Source organism: Dromiciops gliroides, chromosome 2 (assembly GCF_019393635.1).
Source record: "Dromiciops gliroides isolate mDroGli1 chromosome 2, mDroGli1.pri, whole genome shotgun sequence".
Lineage (NCBI taxonomy): Eukaryota > Metazoa > Chordata > Mammalia > Microbiotheria > Microbiotheriidae > Dromiciops > Dromiciops gliroides.
In genome coordinates, this window is record NC_057862.1 from 73,018,505 (window position 1) to 73,044,436 (window position 25,932).

Here is a 25,932-nt window from a genome sequence, read left to right on the forward strand (position 1 = left end):
TGCATTCTTATGGATTTGACAAAGTTCTTTATATATTTGAGATATGAGACCTTTATCTGAGGAACCATCTATAAAAATTTTCCCGTTTTCTGCTTTTCTTATGATCTTGGCTACATTTGTTTTATTTGTACAAAACCTTTTTAATTTAATGTAATCAAAATTATCTATTTTACATCTCACAATGCTCTCTCTCTCTTGTTTGTGAATAAATTATTCACCAATCCATAAATCTGATAGGTAATATGTTCCATATTCTTTATATCTAGGTCATGTATCCATTTTGATTTTATCTTGGTGAATGGTGTAAGATATTGGTCTATGCCCAATTTCTGCCAGACTGCTTTCTAGCTTTCCCAACAATTTTTACCTTATAATGAATTCTTATCCCCAAAACTTAAGTCTTTATTTACACTTGTCAAACATCAGGTTACTATATTTGTTTGTTGCTGTAGATTGTATATCTACTCTCTCCCACTAATCTACCGTTCTGTTTCTTAGCCAGTACCAGATCTGGTACTACAAAAGAAATTGTCTTAAATTTACCAAGAAAGGTAAACAAATACAGTGACCAAGGAAGGCACAAGCAACAAAATAAACTCTACCCCTCCCCCAAAGTGGGGTCATTAGGAAATTTCTTTCCAAAAATACACAAGAAGAAAAAGGGGAAATGAGAACTTAAGTAAAACTAATGGTGAAGGAACGGGCCTGAAACACATAAGGCCAGTGGAGGAGTACAAATACCAAATTCTAACCCAATGGCTGGCTTACTGGACCTTCTTGAGAAAGTCACTTTTTCTTAGTTGCCTCATGTGTACCATGACCCCCCTGAATAATCCCATTTCCTTTAAAAGAAGAGATATTGTATGATTTTGAAATACTTCTGAAATCTTTTTTTTTTTTAGTCAGGCAATTGGGGTTAAGTGACTTGCCGAGGGTCACACAGCTAGTAAGTGTTAAGTGTCTGAGGCCGAATTTGAACTCAGGTACTCCTGACTCCCGGGCTGGTGCTCTATCCACTGCGTCACCTAACTGCCCCAATACTTCTGAATTCTAATCAAAGTAGTGACTAATCATGACTTTAACATAAAAGGACTGAGTGTAAATATACCTCACACACTTCTTGGGAAGATGAGAGGACAGAGGTACAGAGTGAAACACACATTTTTATGCATGGTCAATATATTGACTTGCTTTGCCTGACTACTTACTTGTCATAAAGGAAGGCTTCTAGATTTATTTAAGGGTGTTTCTGGGGAGGGGATGAATTAATGGGTAATTATGGACATACAAAAAAGAGAAAAAAGATCATCACTAAAGCATTTAAAAATAGAATAAAAACAAGAAATTCACAACAGGACAGAAAAGGGAAATTTTGTTATTAATGTAATATAGACTACTAAAAAAACCCATAGGGCACAAGTTCACAGTTTCACATAAAATCTTTTTTTGGGTTTTTTTTTTTGTATATTGAAGTATTCATTGATAATATCTAAATTCATAATAAAAAGAAAAAAAAGGAGATATTGTGGAGATGAATTAACTTTTGGTCTAAGCAACATGTACAAAAACCTACCATTGTTTTCTTACTCACCTTTTAATCTAGAATCACCCCCAAAGGCACCACATCCCCAGTTTCCTGTGGCCACTGCTGAAAGATTCTCAGAAGAAACTCCAGGTCGGAAGAAACCACAGTAAGCCTATAGGAAAATAAGAAATATGTTAATACATGAGTTGATGCATTTCTGATATGATGCTTTTGTACTACTGAAAGCTATCCTTGTGGGGTTTTCCCCCCTACCTATTCATTTTCTAAGGAAAGTAGAAAATGTAGTTCAAAGCAGAAATTCACTGAAATACACTAAGAATAAAAATACAAGCTTAAAATGAGAAGTTATTAGCTGTACTTTAGCTTCTGCCATTGACTCGCCTTCATGAAAAGCAAAGCATATCCATCACCCATTATATGCCTAGATTTCTTATGCTGAAATAAACAAAAAAAGTGGAAATGATTTCTAAATTCTATTGGTTACGCATACTGTGAGAGCTAATAAGATAGATCCATCAAGAGGGCAGCTAGGTGGCACAGTGGATAAAGCCCCTAGATTCAGGAGGACCTGAGTTCAAATCTGGCCTCAGACACTTGACACTTACTAGCTGTGTGACCCTGGGCAAGTCATTTAACCCTCACTGCCCTGCAAAAACAAACAAAAATTTAAAAAGGGCAGCTAGGTGGCACAGTGGATAGAGCACTGGCCCTGAAGTCAGGAGGACCTGAGTTCAAATCCAACCTTGGACACTTGACACTTACTGGTTGTGTGACCCTGGGCAAGTCACTTAACTCCAAATGCCTCACTCAAAAAAAAAAGGGGGGGGGGCAGCTAGGTGGCACAGTGGATAAAGCACCGGCCCTGGATTCAGGAGTACCTGAGTTCAAATCTGGCCTCATACACTTGACACTTACTAGCTGTGTGACTCTGGGCAAGTCACTTAACCCCCATTGCCCTGAAAAAAAAAAAAAAAAGATAGATCCATCAACTACTTGAGCAGCTAGGTAGTACAGTGGATAGAGTGGTGGGCTTAGCTGTGTGACCGTGGACAAGTCATTTAATTTGCCTCAGTTGCCTCGTTTGTAAAATAAGGTGGAGAAGGAAATAGCAAACCACTGCAGTATCTTTGCCAAGAAAACCCCAAATGAGGTACCAAGAATCGGAAATAACTGAACAACAACATAAATGACTTCTGCTTATTAAAACAGTATTACCCTTGGAAATACTTTGAGTGGCCCACATTCCTCAAGGATGAGGCTCACTGCTGCACCTCTCTACAGGAGCAAACCAACCAACCACTCAGCCAGATATGCAGATGCGTATTTAAGAAATGCGTGATCTGAGTGATTTATTAAGAATTCTGATTAACAATAACTTCCATTTACATAGTGCTTTTAGTTTTACAGAGTTTTCCTCACAACAACCTAGTGAGTCAGAGAATATAGTTATGATTCCCATTTTACAGGTGAAAAACTGAGGCTCAGTGAGGTTAAATGCCTGTTGCTCTGGATTCAACTCCTAGTCCCTGGGGCTCCCTGAATCTGGCAGTGTTCAGAGAGAGAGAGAGAGAGCTATTAATCATCAGTGAGGTATGTTAATGTGGACAGTATTTCTGAACTGCAATCACTCCTAAGCTACCTTCTAATGTTATAAGTCAATGTAATATCACTAGGAAAGTATAATATACCCTGTAAATACTTGATAAACATTGACTGTATGTTGCATATAAGGAAAGTATGGCAGAGTTAACTGCTGGGCCTCAGAATTTTCAATTTCCACATCTTTATTCTCAGGTTCTGCTTCCTGGCGTATTTTTTCCCTAAGACCATCAGACAATATTAAAAGGCTTAATGTTACAGTAAAGCAAATCTGCTCTGGGTTCTCTCCAGTGCCAAATAAAGCCTAAAATATAGGCTTCTGTACAACAGTAAATGAAGGAAGGAAAATGATCTGTGACAAATGTTCCCAGGGAAAAATCAAGGATAAAGAAAGATGCTTCTACAAAATCCACATATAGAAAAGTAGTAAATCACTCAAGTGAAGTTTTTGCAAAGGTATAAAAATTTATTTAACACATTGTCTGGAGTGGATTAATAAACCTGTTCCTTCCACCCCCTTCTAGGCTGTAAATTCTGACAGATATTAATTATAATTTGGTACGACACCATTATTCAATGCTTGCAGTACAGAGCTTATACAAGAGTCCACAAATTACCTGCTCCATCAGATGTATGGGGCTTCAGAAAATCTCTTTCAGGTCACAAATATTGGAAAGCTCAATGTTTTAAGCAGGTTGCTGAGAAATAACAGCCATGAGGATGAATAGCAAACTTTTCCCACAGAGTGATAAGCAGTTTTCTGTCAGGTCACAGGTACATATGCCACTTAATTTGCTGTAATTCTGTTCAGATAACTAAAGGAAGAGGAAGCCTTCAATCTTTTCAACTTCCTTTTCATACATAATTGAAGAGTATTTTTAAGAATGTTTAAATTTTCCCTGCCTCTAATGGGTTCTCTGGAGTCTGGAAATCTTACTTGACCTGTGTTCAAAAACAATTGTGTGAAGCCAAGCACGAAAATGAAGAATGGAGAAAACTTTGATTATTCGGGCATAATTAAACACACACTAAAGACACCACACCAAATATTCCTGAAAATATTTACGTTGTAGCAGAAAAGGCATGCCATGTGAACAACAATCTAAACTAACTATTTTTGTACCAATACTTTTGTATAGCCAACAAAACCTCCTCAAGAAGAGGAAGACGTCTAGACTCACAGCCCAGGGGAACCCATGCCTCTTTTATCCAGCATAGATGGATCAAATGATCTTGGAACCACTGGCTGAAACCTTTATCTATTTCCATCTCAGATAACCCAAACCAGGACAAGATGGACATGGAGATCCCCAATCACATTAATCTTAGGGAAGAGCAGTATCTTTTTCTCTGTTACAATAATCATCTCTCCTCAAAAAATGAAGGCTGAACAGTATCGCCAAGGATTCAGACTCCAGAAAAGAAACTAAAAACAGTCATAACTAACTTCTTCCTGTAGCAGGGGAGGAAGCTAGTGGGAAAGCCCTTGTAGGGCCAGGGCCATACACTTTCCTTTCTTTCCCATCCACACAGGAGATAAACTGAGTGGTATGACTTAAGTAAGTTCCATTTGGGCTAACAGCTGGAAGCCCAAGGATGGTTAAAATAAAAGCCAATTTTGTCTTTCTTTTCCAGAGTAGTAAATGTCTTTTCAAGTATCTTTAACATCTACTTGAGATACATTTGAGAAGTGAATTTAGATAGCTTGAAGAAGGCCATAGGTAAGATAATTTTGGAATACAGGGCACTAGTGGGAGGTCTGGGTTAGGGAGTAGAGTCAGGGACTTTAGGTATCAACAGTCTGAACATAACATATGGAGCTGACCAAACCAAACTGGGCTAGGAGCCCTAGGAGAAGCAAAAAACAAAGTTAGGAGGGGAGAAAGAGAGGCAGGAAGGGAAAAAGAGTAAGATGTAAGGTCAAAGAAGAATCAGAGGCAGAAAGAAGAAATAAGGAGTCTAAAAAGGAAAGAAGAAAAGGAAGTGGGCAAGGAATACAGAAAGTAACGTGTGAAAAAGCTAAAGAAACTACACTATTAAAATGGGACAGACTCCAAGATTATGTTCCACAGAAGATAGGTGTGGAAGGATATATTTTATGACAGATGAAGCCCCCAAAGTCCATAGTTTTGAGCAAAACTTTTGGTCTCTTCAATCCAGCAGGCTTATGTAGCTATCTTTATCTAAAAAAAATTCTTACTAAAAATCCACTAGTGTTAGTAACAATTACGTTAGTAACATTAGCAGTAGTAGCATTTTAGTTTTCAAATTTTAAGGGTTACCTAATACAATTTCCTCGTTAAACTTAAAAATGAACAAATAATATCGACTATCTAATTACTACATGCTAATTAATACTAGTATTTATTAACACTGATTTCTTCAGGTTTTCACATCTTTTGAGTTCTTGGTACAGGACTCCTAGATGAGGGAACTCCCTTTACCAATGGTGGCTTGCGTCTTTTCTGCAATTTAGTGTCACAGAATTGCCTTGAGCAGTGGTATCACATGCAAATAGACACAGGGACCACTAAAACATACAGAAAGACCCTCCCCCATGGCAGCACACTTAGAAAATCACATATCAATATCATCTATGCTTCATTGTATTTTTATTGATTTTATTAAATATTCCACAATTCCATTTTCATCTGGCTTGGACTGTACTCAAGTGTGTGATAGATTGCAGGCAGCTTGTGGGCCCCATGTTTGACACCTCTGGCCTAGGCTCCTGAGAGGTTAAATGACTGGCTACGGGTCACATGGCCAAAACATGTTAGAGGCAGGACTCGAACCCAGTCTTAGCTCCGAGACCAGCTTTCTGTATACTATGCCATCCTGCAAACAAAAATTTCAAAGTTTTTTTTTTAATTGACTGTATCCAAATACAGTCAATTAAAAAAAAAAAACTTTAATACCTTGGACAAATCCTCCTGAAAACCTAAGAGACAAAAACATCAAGGAAAGACCATCACAGATTAAACCCTAGGTTCTTTAGAAGAACCAGCAGCCAGTATTGAACTGTTTGTATTCATCCATTGGCTCAATACCTAATTCCCTTCCATGTTGCAGACTGGCTAAATCCACACAAGCAACAGGAAACAAGGAAGATTCTCTGTGGGAACTGAGTGGATGGTCCCCTTTACATGACCTGACTGACAGAGGGTTGTGGGGATGATCACAAGTAAACATTCGGGAAGCTCAAAGACTTTACTGACTGGTTCACTCTTCACAGGAACAACTGTTTACAGTTTTGCATGATATATTCATACATGTTCCCAATCATGATACTGCTTTAGATTTCTTTACAGCTGATCAATGACAGTATTAAATACTTTTTAATGGTTTTAATTTGACAAAAAGAGAAATTACTTCCTCTTTTAGAAAACAAGTTCTACTAGCAAATCAAAATGTGTTTCCAATAGGACAGGTGAAGCCTGGATAAAGATATGACCCTTTTAGGAAATAACTAAGCACTTCACTGCATTTCCCTTTCAATTATTTCTCACTGAGTTATGACTGAAAATAGCAAAAAGGTACCCAAAGTTCGAAAATTAATATTAAATTATGACTTTGTAAAAACTGATTTTAAACTATTCTATCACAAATGCAGTTCTCCCATTCCTACTAAATTTCTTCTGGTTTAAAAGAGCTAAAATCCCACAAAAGCCATCTCTGAAATGATCAAGAACAGATTTCTGCTTTAAAGTTACATTTGCATAATTTAATGACATGTGAATTTTATTTCATTCAGAATTGTCTTAATATGTGCTCAACTGGATCATATAAATCTCCTGGATGCTATAAGTGAGCAAAAGAAAATTCCTTTACTTATCTTAATTTTAAAGGAATGCAGATATTACAGAAGATAGAATACTTTAGGCTTATCTAAGAGGCATACCTTGGTGCCTATCATTGAAATTTAATAAATAAATTCACTTCCACTTTCTTTACCATCAGTGATAAAATGAGAAAAACATTCCTTTACTAAAAATGTTTAGGCTAAATTAGTGTTGATAGATCTATAGCATTTGTACAAAAAACAAAGCAAACAAAAAAAGACCTTATTTTTTTCCTTATGAGAACACAATTCTTCATATAATTCTTTCAAAGATTCCAAACTGCTCCCCGACACAAGAAAAAATGTCTTTTTAACTTGAACACTCTACTGGTGATGCTGTTTAGTAGCTAATCAAAGACTGTGATTCCAAATGGAAATGAGGGTATGTAGTCTACAATTTATTATCAATGATGATTCTGTGTCAAAGACATCAACAAGGAAATGTAAGATTGGAAAGGACTTAGGCTAGAAGGGTGACGACAGCAAAGCAGATGAGGGACAAATTGAGTGCTTCACGGTTACCCATAAAATGTTAAAAGACCAGCAAGGGGGCAGCTAGGTGGTGCAGTGGATAAAGCACTGACCCTGGATTCAGGAGGACCTGAGTTCAAAGCCGGCCTCAGACATTTGACACTTACTTAGCTGTGTGACCCTGGGCAAGTCACTTAACCCTCATTGCCCTGCCAAAAAAAAAAAAAAAAAAAAAAAGACCAGAAGGAGGATTCCAGCATGTTAAATAGATCCTCTATGGAGATTTTGGGGAAGACACTGACAAAAACACAAGAGCATAAGAAGCTTGGAATACGCAGCAGTGGAGGGAGTATTTATATCAATGAGAGCACAAATTTTGTATACTTTAATAAATCTATGCTCTCATTGCTCTCAATTTTTAAAAAATTTTATTGAAGTATATGAAAATGTAAGTAATATGCCAAAAATACACTTCAATTTTCTTCAATAAATGTATCACCAAGTCCAGAATTCTAAGCCAACTTAAATATATCTTATACCTATAAACAAAGAAGTTTCAGGAATGTTTTAAAGATGTGACTATAATTACAGCAATTTTATATTTATTTTCCCTTTAAAATACTTCCCCTCTAAGGCCACCTATTCCACAAAACATTACAGTCTTAATGATTATGTGCCTTTCACGCATGGGTGTTTAATGAACAGTACTTGGTCATAATTTAAAATATGTGTCCCTTATCTCTACCTTTGGACTGACTTCAAAGTGTTACTTAGAAGCTGTTCAAGACAAAGGCTGTCTTACACCAAAAAGAATTCTTCCTACCATATAATTCAAATTTCATTTATGGTCCATGGTTATTATGCTGATATAAACTGAATCCATGATTCCATTGATATTTCTGGCTGATCATTGTGATAAAATAATGGGATTTAGCAGATACTCAAGGACCCACCTGGAGATTAATCTAGATTGATTGAATCAAGTGAGAGTGATTGACTGCTGATTAGCCTACTTCAAGTTAACTGGATTGTAAATGGGAATTTACCATTTAAGACATTAATGCTCTCTGTACTATAATAACTAAGAGCAGGCATTGAACTCTCACATAAGGGGAGACACTTATGAAGTCCAGGTACTGCACTGACTTGGGAGAGACCAAAAGAACGGCTATTGGCAAGAGCTGAGATTGGCTTCTTTTGGCTCCATTTCCCCACAATATCGTACCTAGGGACCTACAGGTTCCTGGAGATCTCTCAGATGAGACAATGTAGATGGCTGGAAGTTTTCATCCCACCCATCTCATTCTACACCTGGCTTCTATTCCCCTTCCAATATGCCTGATGCCATGGACATCTCAATCCCATGCATCTGATTAAGCCTGACTCGGTTTCCTCCAATATGTTCAGTGGCATGGACGTATATCCCATCCACCTATTTTAAGCCTGGCATACTGCATGGGCTGTATATATTGGTCAAGTGTGGGAATGCTCATATCCCATCAATTCTCTATTCTTATCTCAGATGTCATGATAAATACAGTGTTGGATATGGCCTTGACATCTGTTACCAATTATATTAGATTTTAAAATTTCTCATAATGGCATCACTGTATTCGAATTTGCATCTAAACTCTAGATGCATGAGAATCAAAGAACAGGATTCTCTTCATTTTTGTTTTATTTTAAAATTTAAAAAAATACAAAAAACATAGAATACAACAAATCCAATAATAAGTTTTTTGGTAACGAAAGGTCATACTGGTTTGCAGATACTTTATACAGTTCAGAGACAACTATGTGGACAATAAAAGCATAGAAAAGATTCACATATCCACCTCTAAGGAATTTCTTACATGTTAAGACTGATAGCCTGTCTTCTAAGCTCAAGTGTAAGAAATAGATGATGCTAAATATATATATTTTTAAAAATTGTAGAATTTAATCTGTGTTGTACTATCTTTTAATGTGGAATTTTTGTAGGAGTGAAGGCCATCAACGATACATCGCATCAGCCTTTTAACTTTGAAAATAAGTATACACATTAATTTTAAATATTTTTTGGACAGAAGGATATTTTGGAAGGAGGCTCTTTTGAAAGTTTTAAACATTAAAAAGAATGCAATATACTTTAGGCATGTACAGAAGCCTTGTTACAACAACAAAAAGTCTCATGTATAGTGTTCTCAGGACTAAGCTATACACCAGTGTGCAAAATGTAGCTGTATCCCCAAATTCCTTCAACATTCTAACTGGATTAAGAGGCTCCCTGAATTTCTTAAGAATCAATCTGGTAGCTAATGTTACTGGAGACAGTGTCTACTGAGTATAACCTTGGATAAAATATTCTTGTGGTAAAAGCCAGAGGTGAGATGATAATGATAAATCTTCTCCTGAACACATCCACTAAGATGAACTCGTGACATACTCGCAGTGAAATAGACCAGCCTGGTCATATTCACAAAAATTAGCCTGAAGAGACTAAACATATCAGCAGCCAAACTAAATAAAGCTTCATGCTTTAGCATATTAATTAGCTTATATAACTATATTCACCTACTAAACAGAGAAAAAATAACTTCCAAAATTGGGTCAATTTTTGGAAACGGAATGCACTTACCTTCTTCTGAGGAGGCAGTGCAATACAGAGAAAAAGAGAACAGATGCTTGGTAATATGTAGAACTAGGGGGTTGTACTTGGTATCTTACTTTAGAATGAAAAGTGTCTAAGTTTCTGACATAGGTTTTTGGGGGTTTTTTGGGGCAGGGCAATTGGGGGGTTAAGTGACTTGCCCAGGCTCACACAGCTAGTAAGTGTTAAGTGTCTGAGGCTGGATTTGAATTCAGGTCCTCCTGAATCCAGGGCTGGTGCTTTATCCACTGTGCCACCTAACTGCCTGGACATAGTTTTTATGTTTTTCCTAACCAACAAAATTAGGTAAATGATTCCAGGAAGCAAAGTAAGTTGTACCAAAATATCATATGTTTACTAAAATGCCAAGTTATAGAAACATTAAGTAACCAATCTAATTTGTCATATAATAATATTGGCTTTGTTTTTCCTTTTAAAAATACTGACCATACATTTTAGAAAAAAATGGCGATAAGGAAGGTTTGGAATAATTGTTATGGGGCAGATAGTTTATTTCAGTGTGAATTTGAAACTGCTTAATTTTCTACACATATACACACAGACATGGACATAATATCAAGTAATAGCCTATCTGGCAAGCTCCGGTTTTAATCACACAATTACAAAATGGAAAGTACATTCTGTACAAGCTGACACCACCATTAAATCAGGAGGCCTGTTGGCAGACTTGTTGACATTGCAAGAATTCCCGGAAAGCATTAACTCCAGCATTAATAAAACAGCAGTAAGTAGATGGCGCCTCCCGGGTGATTTAAGAAATAAGGTTACTGGCCTTGTTAAGCTCCCGCTTGATTTTCTCAGGCACAAACTGATCGAGGTAGCGTCTGAAGTGAAGCGCATCAATAGCGACAATCTCTGTGCAGCGCCTCTGCCAGTCATCCCTGGGATGAGGAGGAGAAGAAACAGAGACAACACATCTGTGAGTTAGGCTGCACAGGATGTAGACAGTATTTTTCTTCCAATTTACAAGCAATGATGTTCTTTCCCTCTCAACTGTGCCCTCCCCTTAAAAAAAAAAATTAAAACAAAACCCTGGTTAACAGATAGACACAAGCAAGTAAAACAAATTTGCCCATTGACCAGGAAGGACTTGGCCAATATTAACAAGTACTCCTTTCTCCTATGCTAAGTTAATTCTTAGGGTTCTCGGTAGGAGCCTTACAGTCACTGGGTTTGTAATATTACTACCTATTACAAAGAAGATTATTCTAAGAATACAAATGTTATGTAAAACCATATAAATGATTTGGCATAATACTTTACTACATCTTCTTATTTGTCATATTGACAACAAAAAAGCCATTTTCCAAACAGATGATAGTAATAGTCTGCATGGCAAGACCATAAATAACTAGTTAAGAAATTATTTTTAGAATCTTCTGAAACACACATATATTTATATTATTGAAAATACTGATTCTATAGTATACTAAACCTATTTTATATATTACATACATTTAAAACCTTTTTAGCCATGACCAAGGAGCTAAATTTGAAATCTGAAGACCAGGGTTTAAATCCTAGTCCAGGTCTGCGGCAAATGTGTGACCACAGGCAATAACCTCTTTGGGCCTCACTTCCTGGCTGTGTAAAAGGAAGGCACTGGGGAGGCGGCTAAGTGGCGCAGTGGATAAAGCACTGGCCCTGGATTCAGGAGGACCTGAGTTCAAATCCGGCCTGACACTTGACACTTACTAGCTGTGTGACCCTGGGCAAGTCACTTAACCCCCATTGCCCTGCAAAAAAAAAAAAAAAAAAGGAAGGCACTGGATTGGCCAGTCTCCAAGGTCCCATCTAGTTCTAAATCCCATTGATTCTACTTCTCATACTAGACGTCAAGTAGATTGGTTAGTAATTACATCACAAATATCATTTAACATTTAAAGGATGGTAAATCTTAATAAAACAACATAATTTTATAAAACTACACCTAATAAAAGAGGTGGTGTAACTGTATTTATAATAGATCAACCCAAGACACTATATCATGAATAAATCCATGGTTCAGATGGGCAATATTTGACTTAACTCTCAATGCTACCACACTGATTTATCTTTCACAAAAAAAAGATGCTGCTCATTCTGTCAATACTACATACAAATCCAACTCCAGTAAAATGGCATAAAAGATCCAAGGTTTCAGTGCTGATTTTGCAAATGGGATAAAAACAAGGTATCAAAGTCCATTGGGACTTGGTCATTAAATGCTATGTGATTTTAGGTAAATACTTCTCAGTATTCTTCACATGAAAATATGAAATAACTAAGAAATAGGCAGTTTCATAGGAGAACTGTGATGATTAACAAGCTGGTAAAGCACTTTGATTTTTAAGAACATCTCTTCACCATTTTTAGGCATCTAAGATTGACAGATGGTTAACTATACTTAGATATTTATATTCCTTCTGTGCTAATCAGGATAGGTTCTTTCTTGCTTAAGGTCCCTGTTTAATTTATTATCTTCCCTGCTTTTCCTCCCCTTCACTGGAAGATGAGACTTTCTGTTTTTACATCTAGCCTGAAATATGAAGGATCAAAACACATAGATATGCAAATAAAACAGCCCAGGGAATACCATGGGAAAAGTTTCATATTTATTTCCAACATTCTCTGTCAACTATGCAAACACCATACATAAAGTAAGAAATGTATAGCAAGACTTACCTTTCACTTTTATCATCATGGCTTCGGGCCCAGCGGTATGTTTCTGCATAGCCTGTGTATTCACTGTACTGTTCAGTACCTGAAATAATTAACTTGTTATACTTTCGCACGATTGTCTAATATCTGCCCTTCCTATTTATTAAAGGAGTTTGATTAATAAACTTACTCCTTCTTCCTGGACATTTTTTACTGGCAAAAGCAAATTTTAAAAGAAATACAGGTTTTGGGGGCAGCTAGGTGGTGTAGTGGACAAAGCGCCGGCCCTGGATTCAGGAGGACCTGAGTTCAAATCCGGCCTCAGACACTTGACACTAACTAGCTGTGTGACCCTGGGCAAGTCACTTAACCCTCATTACCCAGCAAAAAAAGAAAGAAAGAAAGAAAGGAAGGAAGGAAGGAAGGAAGGAAGGAAGGAAGGAAGGAAGGAAGGAAGGAAGGAAGGAAGGAAGGAAGGAAGGAAGGAAGGAAGGAAGGAAGGAAGGAAGGAAGGAAGGAAGAAAGAAAGAAAGAAAGAAAGAAAGAAAGAAAGAAACAAAGAAATAAAGAAAGAAAGAAATAAATAAAGAAAGAAATAAAGAAAGAAAGAAAGAAAGAAAGAAAAATACAGGTTTTTATAGACATTCCTCTTTACCTTTAAAGATAAATAAATGTAAAGAAAAGAAACAAACATACCAAACATTTCTGTTTATATTACCTATAGAAATAAAGGGCACAAACAGATCACATTGCTTATTCAACAAAGATGTAAATTCAATGTCTTGAAATTCCTTCCTTTTGAGAAAGAACATCAAGACATTCTTTTATAAAAGGCATTACTTGTACTTTAATTGCAGAACCTGAAGATTTAAAAAATAAGAAATTTTACACAAATACATTCTTTGCTAAGGAAAGCTAAATTATCATTAACTCTAGGAGTTGTTTATCAATAGGCAAAATACTTGGCTTTTGAAAAGAGAGGGAAAGAAAAACACATAATAGTACAAATTAACATTCATTTAATTAGAAATCACCCCCTCCTACAATAATATATTGATAAATGGTTAACTTCGGTTAGAGTCACAGATATATTGCTATTTAACTATAAAAGTTGTGTTGCTTGTTCTAGCTCCTATGAATAACACAAAAAAACACCAGACTTTTCAAGATAAAATTAGAATGTACTATAGCCTACACCCACGAAAAGCTGAAAATTCTAAGCAAGAGAGTAATTTTGACGAAGTGTTTTCCTATGCTATGTAACACTTTTTTAAAATACAAGAAGAGAAATAAAGGCAACAAGAAGAGTTACAAAAGAAGGTTAAAGGGGCAGCTAGGTAGTGAAGTGGATGAATCACTGGCCCTGGATTCAGGAGGACCTGAGTTCAAATCTGACCTTAGACACTTGACACTTACTAGCTATGTGACTTTGGGCAAGTCACTTAACCCTCACTGCCCCACAAAAGAGAAAAGAAAATAGAAGAAAAAAAGGTTAAAGATATTTGAACCCAACTGGCTTGATCTTATGCCCATGCACCATGTGAACAGAGAGTGAATCTCCTAGGTGCCTCTGATACTTCTATTATTGTTCAGAGCACCCTGAAAACCTGAAAGAGGTCCCTTCTGATCTGAAGAATCAAGGTACAGTAAGAGGAAACATTTATGGCAAAGACATTTTTGAAAGTGTAGGAAACACTGTATCCAACAACAAAAGGACAAATAAAAGAGAAAGGACTAAAAAGATAATTCTGATATGTTAACCACTGGAACCAAGATAAACACCAAACATTTAGTTTTTCTGAGGTCCAGGTTAACTCACCACTTGTTTGATTAGAATTCCTTGACATGCCTTTCAATACATGGGTTAACTGAGGTTAACTAATAGGATGATCACTGTGATAATCAAGGTCACCTTGGGAGTCTAGCAGAATGGAATCTGGACTTGCTCTCTCTAAAGTTTTTAGCCTATAAAGCAAACTGCCTCATAGAGGTGAACTTGTATTTTGTTTAGTTCATGTAAAGAGTTTAAGTTCTTGTGCTCCTGATCAAGAAAAGAGCTATATATTAGAGCAGACTTAATAGCCAAAAAAGAGTTAGGAGGGAACTGTTCTACCTACTCAGCTAAAGAAAACAAAGTAAGACTTTATGATTTTTAAAAAATTGATAGCATTATTTAATTAACACAGACAACTCACTTTGTACTCCTCAATGCTTACAATTTCTCTAAATTTAATAACAGAGTTAAAGTTGGAGAAGGTATTTGTCTCCCTTTTTGTGGTTCTGAGAAAGAAATTCCACTGTCCAAGTTAAGAATCAGGAACCAAAGGAGATAAAATCATAGGACAGAGTTCCACATTTTTTGTCTGGTGTTCAACAAGTCAGTTAGCTATTTTATATTCCTTAGATTCTGCCTACAAGTAGAAAATGCTTTCTAGTCAAATCTTCAAACAGTGAAAATTAATACTTGCCAAATTCTTGAAAATTAAAAACAGGTATAAGTCCAAAATATTACAAATTATCATTTCTGTGTCTCATGTTAGGATCCAATTTCATTTTTCCTTACTGAGGGAAATCAATGTTAGATCTCTATTTCTGCTGAAGTGAGAAATCAAAAATATGACACGATCTAAATAAATTAAATTCTTTGATTCCCTATTTAAGTACCTTTCAAATTATGCAGACTGCCCACCAAATACTAGCTGCTCTGAAGTCGCTTAAAATTCAAATTTATGAAGGAAGTGAAGTAGGGTGAAAATGTGTAAGAGTCAAGACAAGAAAGGGGTCTGAATGACCTTGCTCACAGATTTTTCTAGGGCTTGTGTAATTAAGGAAGTACACCTTTAATTTTAGACCATCAAAATTCTAGAAATAAGGAATTATATACCATGTGTGATTTTTTGTTCCATTGAGTCCATAGGAACTGTTCATTTTTAAGGAAGACAGATTCTCATTTCCTATTATGACAGAGAATGGGGCTTTTAATAGCCAGAAGAAAAAATAATGTACTGAAAAATATAGAATACACAAAAAGTTTCATCTTTGATAACATGCCTTTATGAAAACAATTTTCACTGGTAAAATTCATGTTGATAATGATGATGAAAGCTCTCATGTCTTTAAGTCAAAGTTATAAGATAAGGTGAGAAATCACTGCCGGAAAATGGTGAGAAAATCAAGGTATTTGGGGCAAGAAACTTGAGAGGTTGGTTTCTTGCAGATCATTTTTATACTGACTATTTGACATTGTAAAATTTTGGAAACAAGAGGATACAAAAGAAACATAATTCAAATGTTTGTGGAACAAAGTAGGATATTTTCAAATTAACAAAGTGCCACTTTGATGATTATTAAAATCATCATTTTCTGTATGTGTAATTGTGGGTCAGAGAGAGAAAGGGGAGGGGAAGGAGGTAGGAAGGGAGAGGAAAGGAAAGGAAGAGAGAAGATCAAAGACAGGGTGATGGGGGAAAGAAGGAAGAATGAAGAGGGAGGGGGAGAGTAAGAGAGAAAAGAGCCTTTCTGCTATTAATTACTGTAATAAAAAAGAATGAGCGCCAAAGTAATAATATTGGTGACATTCAGAGGAGCAGTGTGTTTGTATTGAGGTAATTTCTCCTGAAGTTTTGCTGAAATAGTGAGGAATTTTGAGCTTTCTGGGACTGTCAGTTGAATCAGCAGGCAGTCTGTCCATTAAGTGTATCCAAGTACGTGATTTATATGCTAACAAGGGAGAAACAAAAGAATGCCCATCAGGGTGCAACTCAAGACCTGATGGCACTGGAGCAGCTGGGCAGATAATGCAGAAGGGAATATGGAAGGAAGGAAAAGTTCTGTGGACAGAGTCACTCCAAAGGACTTACACATGCATCCACCTATTGCTCCCCTACTCTTTATAACACAAAAACAATGAGCCCTTTTCCCTAAATCAATGTTTTCTTAACTTATTGCTTATGGTTATCCTAAGAAGAAACCACAGCAAATAAGATAATAGAAAATAAAAGAAAATCACACACAGAAACGATAAAAAAAATCCTTGGTATCTCTGAATATCCACCTCACGTCTTTGTTAAAAGGATAACACTGTCTGGATGAAAGCACTTGCCTGTTTGCATGACCTGTTTCATATTCATTAAAAAGCCTGATGCCAACCAGATGCTCCACAATGATGTCAAATTTAATTTATTTCCAATTTCTCAGACTCTTCTACAATTCAAGCAGCACAGTCACAGCCATTAGCCCACTGAGTCAAGATACATCATTGAAGGAATGTAATTGATCAGGCAGATAGATTGTGGCACATGGTTAAGACTCTCCTAAGCAGCGAGATGGCAGAAAGCCAGGGATCAAATATGGATGATGAAATGGCCATTTCCATTAAGGGAACATCACATCACAGATATTAATTAGGCGGCACTATAATAAAGTAAAGTGGATTTTAAAAAAATGTGCTGAGTAAAAAGTCACCCTGGCATGTCCTTAGATAGCAGTGCCAACATCTCAGAAGATAAACATGTTATTAGTTCTACAAACTTACTATTTAAAATATTTTAATAAAACCACATTTAAAATAGAAACCAGAGACCCCTTTCAGTATATGTAATGGTGGTCAAGTTCAACTCATCTTCAGAATATGGAAAAGTTAATTATTTCTTAAAACATTAATAGGAAAAATCATATCCTTGACAAAATTATTACCAGAAGACACTCCCGGTCATTCTAAGACTTGTGTTACATGCCTATGTCAAAAGAAATCACAAAGAAATATAAATAGTTAACATTTTACCAACAAACTCATTAATACACAAATATAAATTTATGTTTGTCTATGGAAATCTTCCCTTCTAATGTTTCATTGTGGAATGGAGGTGATGCTGTTTTTGGAACAGATTTTAACAGTTTGTTGGCTCTGATGGGTCCTACAAAGTTAGAAAGAATTCATACATGGGACTAAAGATTTACTGTAAGCCTAAGCATTCATGGCCAAGGACAGTTACTTTTGGAGAGACTAACTACCAAGGTTGACCTCAAGGTGATGACTTTTCAGCCACACAATTCATGAAAACCATTTAAGATTTGAAGGGCTTGGGCATGAGTGATGCAAACAAAATCATAGATTCTTGAAGTATAAATTCACCTTCAACAGTAATTAAAACCTGAAAAATTTTAGTCTATATGTGAAATCCCTAGATGATGAAATGCTATAATAATGAAAATATCTATATAAACAAAAAGACTGACATGCCCAGACAGTCATTTTTAAAAATAATTGAAACAGAAAAGTTTCAACTCAGCTAAAGCTTTTGGGTTGGCAGTTCTTTACATTCCTTGTAATAGGATATGCTAGAAATTTAAAGTATTCAGTAATTCAATGAATAAACATCAACACTGTTTCTATGAGCTTAAATCAACTGTTTTCTTCTTGCTTTTCTTACTTTCTCTTCCTTCACACTTTTCTCCTTCTTATCTATGGTCATTCCAATTTACAGACAGGTAGATAGATCCCTGTATCATCTACATAAAATGGGCCATGAAGCCCAAACCTGGATAAGGAAGAGGTTGAAGAAATATGACTCAAGCCTAGGTAAATTTCCATTCTCCTCATCTAAACTATCTTTAATCCCAAACAAAGAACTTTAATCCAGATATTTCAAGACATTATCTGTAAAGATGCAAGACTTTACCAAAGTAAGAATACCACTGGAGAAGAAAGAAATTCAGTTAAATACAATGCAAATTCTAACAATAGACCACAATGACATTGGCCCCACTCTTGACATTTCTGTCCAATCTTAGATGAATTCACTTCACATTTTTTCTTTTTGCTTCCCATGTTATATGACAGGGTACGATAGGGTCTTACAAAAGATTTCACAGGACTGAAAGGAATAATTTTACAGTGGTTATCAAAACAATATAGGATAAGTCAGGACAAAGCATTTTGGGCAACAGGTGTTTTTTAGATGACAGAAAAAGAAGAGCATTTAGAGAAAGGCAAAACAATTCCCCTGAGGGCAAACTACAGATGGATCTGTGGCATAATATGGTTTGGGGAGTGCTATATGCCACTATAAAAATGTTCCAAAGCCAAGCTCTAAGCGTGTAGGACTGGTTTTGCCTCAGTCCTTCAGCTTTCTTCTTTGGAAACAGCTCCATTCAGGCTCAATGAAACTCTCCAGGGGATGGGCTGTCTCTCATTGTGTTTGGTGGAAGTAACAATAAACTAATTTTTTTCCTAGGGCAATTGTTAAGTCTCCTAAATCTAATCTGGTAAAATGGGATGGATTCCAGAAGAAATTGGAAAACTGCTTTTGTAGAAAATAGAAATACCAACTAATGGTGACTGATTATGGCTTTTAGTTGAAGACTGTTCTTTACAATGCTCTTCAGTAAAAGGCTTAAAATAGCCAGGGTGGATAGTTAGAAGTCTCTTAGGAACTCTGAGTAATAAATGACTTTTACTTGTCTTGTCAGCTAGCAGTTACTCACTTTTTAGCATATAATTCACCCCCCCCCCAAAAAAATCCTATGATATACTGTTTCCTTTGAAAAGAGGTTTAAATAGATAATATAATATTATTAAAAAGCACAGTACTAGATCATTGTTAACCTTTGACCTAAAATGGCTAAATGTTTTAGGCCCCATAATTAAACAAACACAAATGTATTAAATGCTTTCAAATAGATGCTTTTTCCTTTAAGCAAGAAAAGATAAAAACCCGAGTTTGGGGATAAGAGATGAAAAAAACCATAACAGGCCTATTAGCTGTTCCTCTTGAATCTGCCACATAAAATTGTTTAAATTTTTTCAAATATTGTAATTTCTATGCAACATCTTTCAATATCACCTCCATTAGGTACAAAATTAATTAAGTAATAAACATATTTACAGACTGACAATCAAACCTCTAAATATGTAACCTATTTCTTACAAGTGTATCAGGCAATTTATAAGCATCCTATTATTAATTGTCAAAACCTCAAATATAACTAAACTATGTTATACTCATTCTATAGATGGAAAAGTTCAGAAAGGGGTTAACTGAAATGATTTGTCCAAGGTTTGAAATAAATAAAGACTAACAAATTTCAGAGTCAAAAGTCTAAGGCTATGAATAAAGGATGAATAAGCCTTATACCAATGGCAGGGAGCAGTTATGAACTAGACTTTTATCTCTATTCTTGGTAGCTGGTCGTCATGAAAAGGGAAAAGCATCACATAAAGACTTTGCAGAGTCTGTTTAGCACTAACCTGTGATGATAAGACATTCATTGTGATCCAGCACCTCTGTGACAAGTCGTGATACAATCAATTCAGGATTGATTAAAAATCGGATTTCTTCCTGTACTAACCCTGCACTGGTTACACCCCCTCCAACAAAGCGATTTGCGAAATCCACCTATTAGGAATAATGCAGTTAGTTTTATATGCATAAATGGCCTCAAAATTAATTTTAATGAAATAAACAGTCTTTAAGGACCAATTTCCTCCTCATCCCCCCTAAAAAACCGGAAATTTCCAAACCATAAATTTGACCATGGAGGAAATATTGCAAAAAAAAAAAAAATGAGGAAGGTTTTCCCCCCAAAGATTCAAATAAGCATATTCTCTTTCATTTTGATTAGTTAACTTACCCGTTCAGGTCTCAGGATTCCAAACCATTATGGAGCTGAAAGCTAAGTTAAAATTCCAATCTATAATATAGGCTCTATTATATGCTTCTATGTGGGCCCCAGGAACACTATATAGAGGGGGTACTTTAATTGGAAAGCTTTATTTATGTATGGGTTAAGTATAGGTATTTGTACTTTATCCCTACTTTTCCCCTCAATTTCTCTTGTATGTATTTTAAATGACTTTCATAAAATATAGCTTTCTGTATCAGACAGCAATCAAATGCCTCATTGTCTTACAGCATTTTTAACTCAGTGATTGACCGTTCTTTATGCTTCTGGAGAAAATCTTTTAATAGGAATTTTTTGCCTTTCTAAATATAACCTAAGAAACCAAGGTCTGATGAATGTTACAAATCCTTAGCTGCCTACCACCTCCAAAGAACCAAGAAACCAGTACGGTCAAAACAAAACCTAAATGCATTATTTTTAAGGCAATTCATGTGTCTTTTATGGGAAATGATATTCAAAAATTCCATGAAGAAATCTGAGCTATATTCCTCTTCAAATTAAATCAAAGACAATTCTAGTTGTTGGTAGTACTCATATGATAATAATAGCTGGCATTTATACTTTGCTTTAAGATTTACAAAGGGCTCTACAAATATTATCTCATCTTATCCCACCAAAAACCTAGAAGGAAGGTGTTGTTATCATTATGTCATTGTCATCATCATCTCCATTTCAACGTATCTTCAGATATACGGCATAATTTGTTTTTTGCTTTTTCTATTCTATTAAGCAATTTAAAATAAAATTAGAATTTTAAGTTCTTGGGTTATTTTCTTAAATAGTGAAACAAAACCATGAATCTTTTATTTTCAGAGGAAAAAAGCTTGTGAAGCAACAAACCAACTAAGCAACTAAGGGATGGCAAAAACATAACCTTCTATCCTAAAGGGGCATTAGAAAAGTACTGAAAAATAACCATGTCCTAAAACACACACACACACACACACACACACACACACACACACACACGCACGGACAGTCTCAGCCTTCCCCCCATCCCCCCATCCCCCCATGCTTTTGTTTTGGAATTTTTCTCCTGTTTTACTTAGTCATTGCTGAAAGGAAGATAACGATTTAGCATTGTAATTGAACCTTCTCTTAAAAATAAATTTGTACCAATCAACAAGTATTTATGGTTCACTTACAACATACCAACTATTCTCTATATGGCTGATAGTCTCTGATTATGACTACCTGGTGGGGACTAAATTTTGTTTTTATTAGAACAGGGTACAAGACTATCAGAATGGAGAAGGTTTACATCCAAGCTGAGTAAACTCTAAGTATACTTCGGTATAAATTGACACACAACAAAAAACCATTTATGATACATACCATTTATTCTTTGAGTAAAAAAGCCAATAAGTACATCTAATTTTGCACAGAACCACCATATTCAACACAATAGGCCTGATAGCAGTGATTCTTTCTTGCACTATAATTTTTAAAATTATTGTACTATTTACAAAAACTACATTAATATGAGGCTCCTCTAATTCAGGAATATGTACAGCACAAGAAAACAACAGAAGTACTCTCCATATTTTAAGTGAGCTATTTTCAAGTTACTCTAAAGGGAAAATATATGTTCAGTTTTTTTTTAGCTTGTCAATTACAATTTAAGAAAACACAAGGAGTTAACTATTGCTAAGAGAGGTTTTGTTGTTATTGCCATTCAGCTAAATATAACTTTTATACAATATACAAGAAGGTTTCTACCACTGATTGTATAATACTCCCCCCCTGCTCTCTGGGGCATGGTATGGAGGGAGAAACAATTTAGCAGTGGTAGAAGCATTTAGGCCATTCTTTTAATCTACCTTACTTCAGCTTAGGGTCTCACGTGAACTCCAAAGACTCATTCATCTTTAATAAATTCCAAGGAAAAGGGAAAAATCCCCAACCCCTAAATGTTACTAATTCCTCTTTGAGTTGTATTGCAATAAAAGGTCAGCATTCCTGGGTGGCTAATTTGCAGCTGCTTCGCTTATTTCCAGTGGAGTGCTACCAAGGTACCTTATACCCCTGAATACAGCCCCAACGTCTCTCTCTTTCATCTTTTTTTATTACCACTCAAATCAGGACTCCCTGGGCCATTATACCACATCTGCTCTGGCCTTATTTGTCAAACTCTTGACCCTCTTAACTAACCCAGTTAACTTTCTGCCATTCTTTTGAATCCCTTGGCCCACGATCCTATGGTCACTCATTCCTTTCCAAACTCAACTCTAGTTTATCCCCTTTAATCCACACACCTTCTCTGCTGGCAGTATGGTAGTCACTTCTCTGATGAGGGCTAAACACAGACAGAGGAGGTCACTGAACTCAGGTGCTAAGTCCACTACAAATTAAGTGTCCAACCTCACCTGACCTTCACTGCTACCCACTGCCAATGCCAAACTCCTCCCTTAGGACTTTGATCTCACCCCTCTAGTCCCCCTGGAGCGTGTCCCTTTAATAGTGCCCTCTTTAATTCTTATCCTCTCTGTTACCCTTGTTCACAGATCTTCCCTCCCTACACCTTTGAAAGCTATCAGCCTGCATCTCTTCTCCCTTTCAGAGAAACAGCTGTCTACTCACTGCCTTCACTCTAACCTCCCACTCACTCCCCCGCTTCATGAAATCTAACTTCCATCCCCACCACTGGACAGAACTGTTCCAAAATCACCACTGATCTCTTTACTACTAAATTCAACATGTCTTTCTTTATCCTTATCCTTCTTGAATTCTATGTAGCATTTAATACTATGACCATTCCTTCCTTCTCCAAATTCTCCTCCTTGGGTTCTGTGACCATTCTGTTTTGCTCTCTTTCTAGAAGTCAGAACAGTCCTCAGTCTCCTCCACAGGCTCATCATCCATGTCTCGTGCCCTCCATGACTCTCCAGAGGATGCATTCTGGGTTCTCTTCTTTTTTTTCTCTCCTAGACAATCTGGAATTCATATTTACTCCTTATGGATCCAACTGTTGTCTTTTTGCAGCAGACTACAAAATCTATATAAACCTAGCCCTTCTCACTCTTTTCTCAGCTCCAGTCCTATACTTCCAACTACCTATTGCACACTCTAACTGCATGTCCCAAAGGTTTCTCAAACTCAAAAACAAACAAAAAACTGAATTCACTATCTTCACCCTTAACCAAGTTTCTCTTCCTAATTTCTCTGTTTAGGGCACTACCATTTGCCAATTCACTCAAGGTTTGCAAATCCTAGGTTAGCTGAGAGGCAGCATTATGCAGTGTATAGACAAGAGAACACTAGACCTGAAGTCAGCAAGATCTGGGTTCAAATTCCCACCTCAGACACTTACGCTTGTGTTCAAATCACTTAACTAATCCTGTGCCCCAGTTTCCTCATCTGTAAATGATTGAGTTGAACTTGATAGTCTTTGAGGCTCCTTCTAAACTCTACATCCATGAATCCTGTGATCCTCAACTCCTGCCTCGCTTATCCCCCTTCCCCATATGCAATCAGTCACCTCACTTCCTTCACCCCACCTGTTTGGATCTCTCACTTTACTACTAATGAGTCAATCCCTTATCACTTCTCCCCCTCAGGTTCTCTGCACCCCACTTCCCCCTTCTCTAATCTAGTCTACACATCACTACCAAATGGATATTCCTAAAACACAGCTCTGACCCTGTGACTCTCCCTGCTCAAGAAGATTTCAATTGGTCCCCACTGCCTTTAGGATCAAATACAAGTTTCTGGTTGATTGCTCAAAGCCCTTCACACATCTAGCTTCAACTTATCTTTCCAAAGGTGTTTACATACTGACTGTCCTCTCCACACCCTCCAAACAGGATGCTCTACCCTTCTACCTCTGTGCCTTTGTGGAGGCTCTGCCCCCAAGCTGGGCTACCCATCCAGATGGCTTTTTTTGACAGCTGTTGGTGTCCTCCCCTTCCCCCATCATTTTGGATTTGATTTGTACAGATCTTTTAGGTCTTCTCTGGGACCCACTAAAGCCTCTGCTACCACGCAAGCTCCCTCCCTCCCTGGGAAAAGACTCTCTCGTTTGCTTTTGCATCCCCAGTACCCAGCATGATGCCTGGCACATGGCAGGCACCTACTGTTTGGATTACAACCTAAGGAAAGTGGGAAAGCTGTGATGTTTAGGGCAAGGAATAATGAGCATCAACTTTATAATTGATAATTAAACATGGCCTGTCTCAGGGCATCGCAGGTGGCGCAGTGGCCCTGGATTTAGGAGGACCTGAATTCAAATCCAAGCCTCGAACACTCACACTTATTAGCTGTGTGACCCTGGCCAAGTCACTTAATCCTCACTGCCCCACCCCCCCCAAAACCAAAACTAAATAAAAATGAACAAAACAAAACACTGTGGCCTGTCAAGAAAGGAGGATAAGATATGTAGACCAAAAAAAAAAATTTAAAAAAGGAATTTCTAAAAGATTCAATCATATCCCAAATATCAGAGCTCAGGCAGTTAGGTGGTACGGGATATACAAAGAGCACTGGGCCTGGAACTCAGGAAGATCTGAGTTCAAATCTGGACAAGTCACTTCATAGCTTTGTGACAGTGTGTGACTCTGCTTACATTTTCTTCATCTGCAAAATGGGATAATAAAAGTATCTAACTCCAAGGCTCTTATTGTGAGAATCAAATGAGATAATAATTGTAGCACAGTGCCTGACACATAGTAAGCATTAGTATCAATGTTACCTATGATTATTTTACTTCTGTTTTTTGTTTTTGGTACTTTTGCAAGGCAATGAGGGTTAAGTGACTTGCCAGGGTCACACAGCTAGTAAGTGTCTGAGACAGGATTTGAACTCTCGTCCTCCTGAATCCAGGGTCAATGCTTTATCCACTGTACCACTAGCTCCCCCTACCCCGAATGATGATTATTTTTTTTTTTTAAGTGAGGCAATTGGGGTTAAGTGACTTGCCCAGGGTCACACAGCTAGTAAGTGTTAGTTTCTGAGGCCGGATTTTGAACTCAGGTACTCCTGACTCCAGGGCCGGTGCTCTATCCACTGCGCCACCTAGCTGCCCCCCAATTTTTTTTTTTTTTTGCGGGGGCAATGGGGGTTAAGTGACTTGCCCAGGTCACACAGCTAGTAAGTGTCTGAGGCCGTATTTGAACTCAGGTTACTCCTGAATCCAGGGCTGGTGCTTTATCCACTGCACCCACCTAGCCGCTACGAATGATGATTATTTTATACTGCTGGTTGGGAAGGGAAGAAAAGTGATTTAAACTGATTTCCCTCTTTGAAAAGCATATGAATTTTTAATTAATTCTAAAAGGCCATTCTAAAATAACCACAGTTTCTTCATACCTTTTGAGCAAAAAATACATAATAACTAGGAAAAAACCACAAAACAGTTAGTACCCATAATAAAACATCAAGTCATGCTCAAATATCTAACCTGTGCTAGTTGTTTAAATTAAGCCAGCGTAAGACCACAACCACTTTCCCACCCCTCAAAAAAACATTTCATTAAGTATTAGCCATTTTCCTGTAAAATCCACCACT

The 25,932-nt window shown here is 36.8% G+C and overlaps 1 protein-coding gene across 1 annotated transcript in view; it reads right to left on the bottom strand.

Annotated features, from left to right (window-relative positions):
• Positions 1-25,932, bottom strand: part of PARG (poly(ADP-ribose) glycohydrolase) — a 121,792-nt gene that overhangs the window by 19,340 nt on the left and 76,520 nt on the right. The window contains 4 exon segments of the mRNA XM_043981787.1: positions 1,592-1,697; positions 10,880-10,988; positions 12,772-12,850; positions 19,997-20,144. Of these exon segments, the coding sequence (XP_043837722.1) occupies positions 1,592-1,697; positions 10,880-10,988; positions 12,772-12,850; positions 19,997-20,144 (442 nt within the window).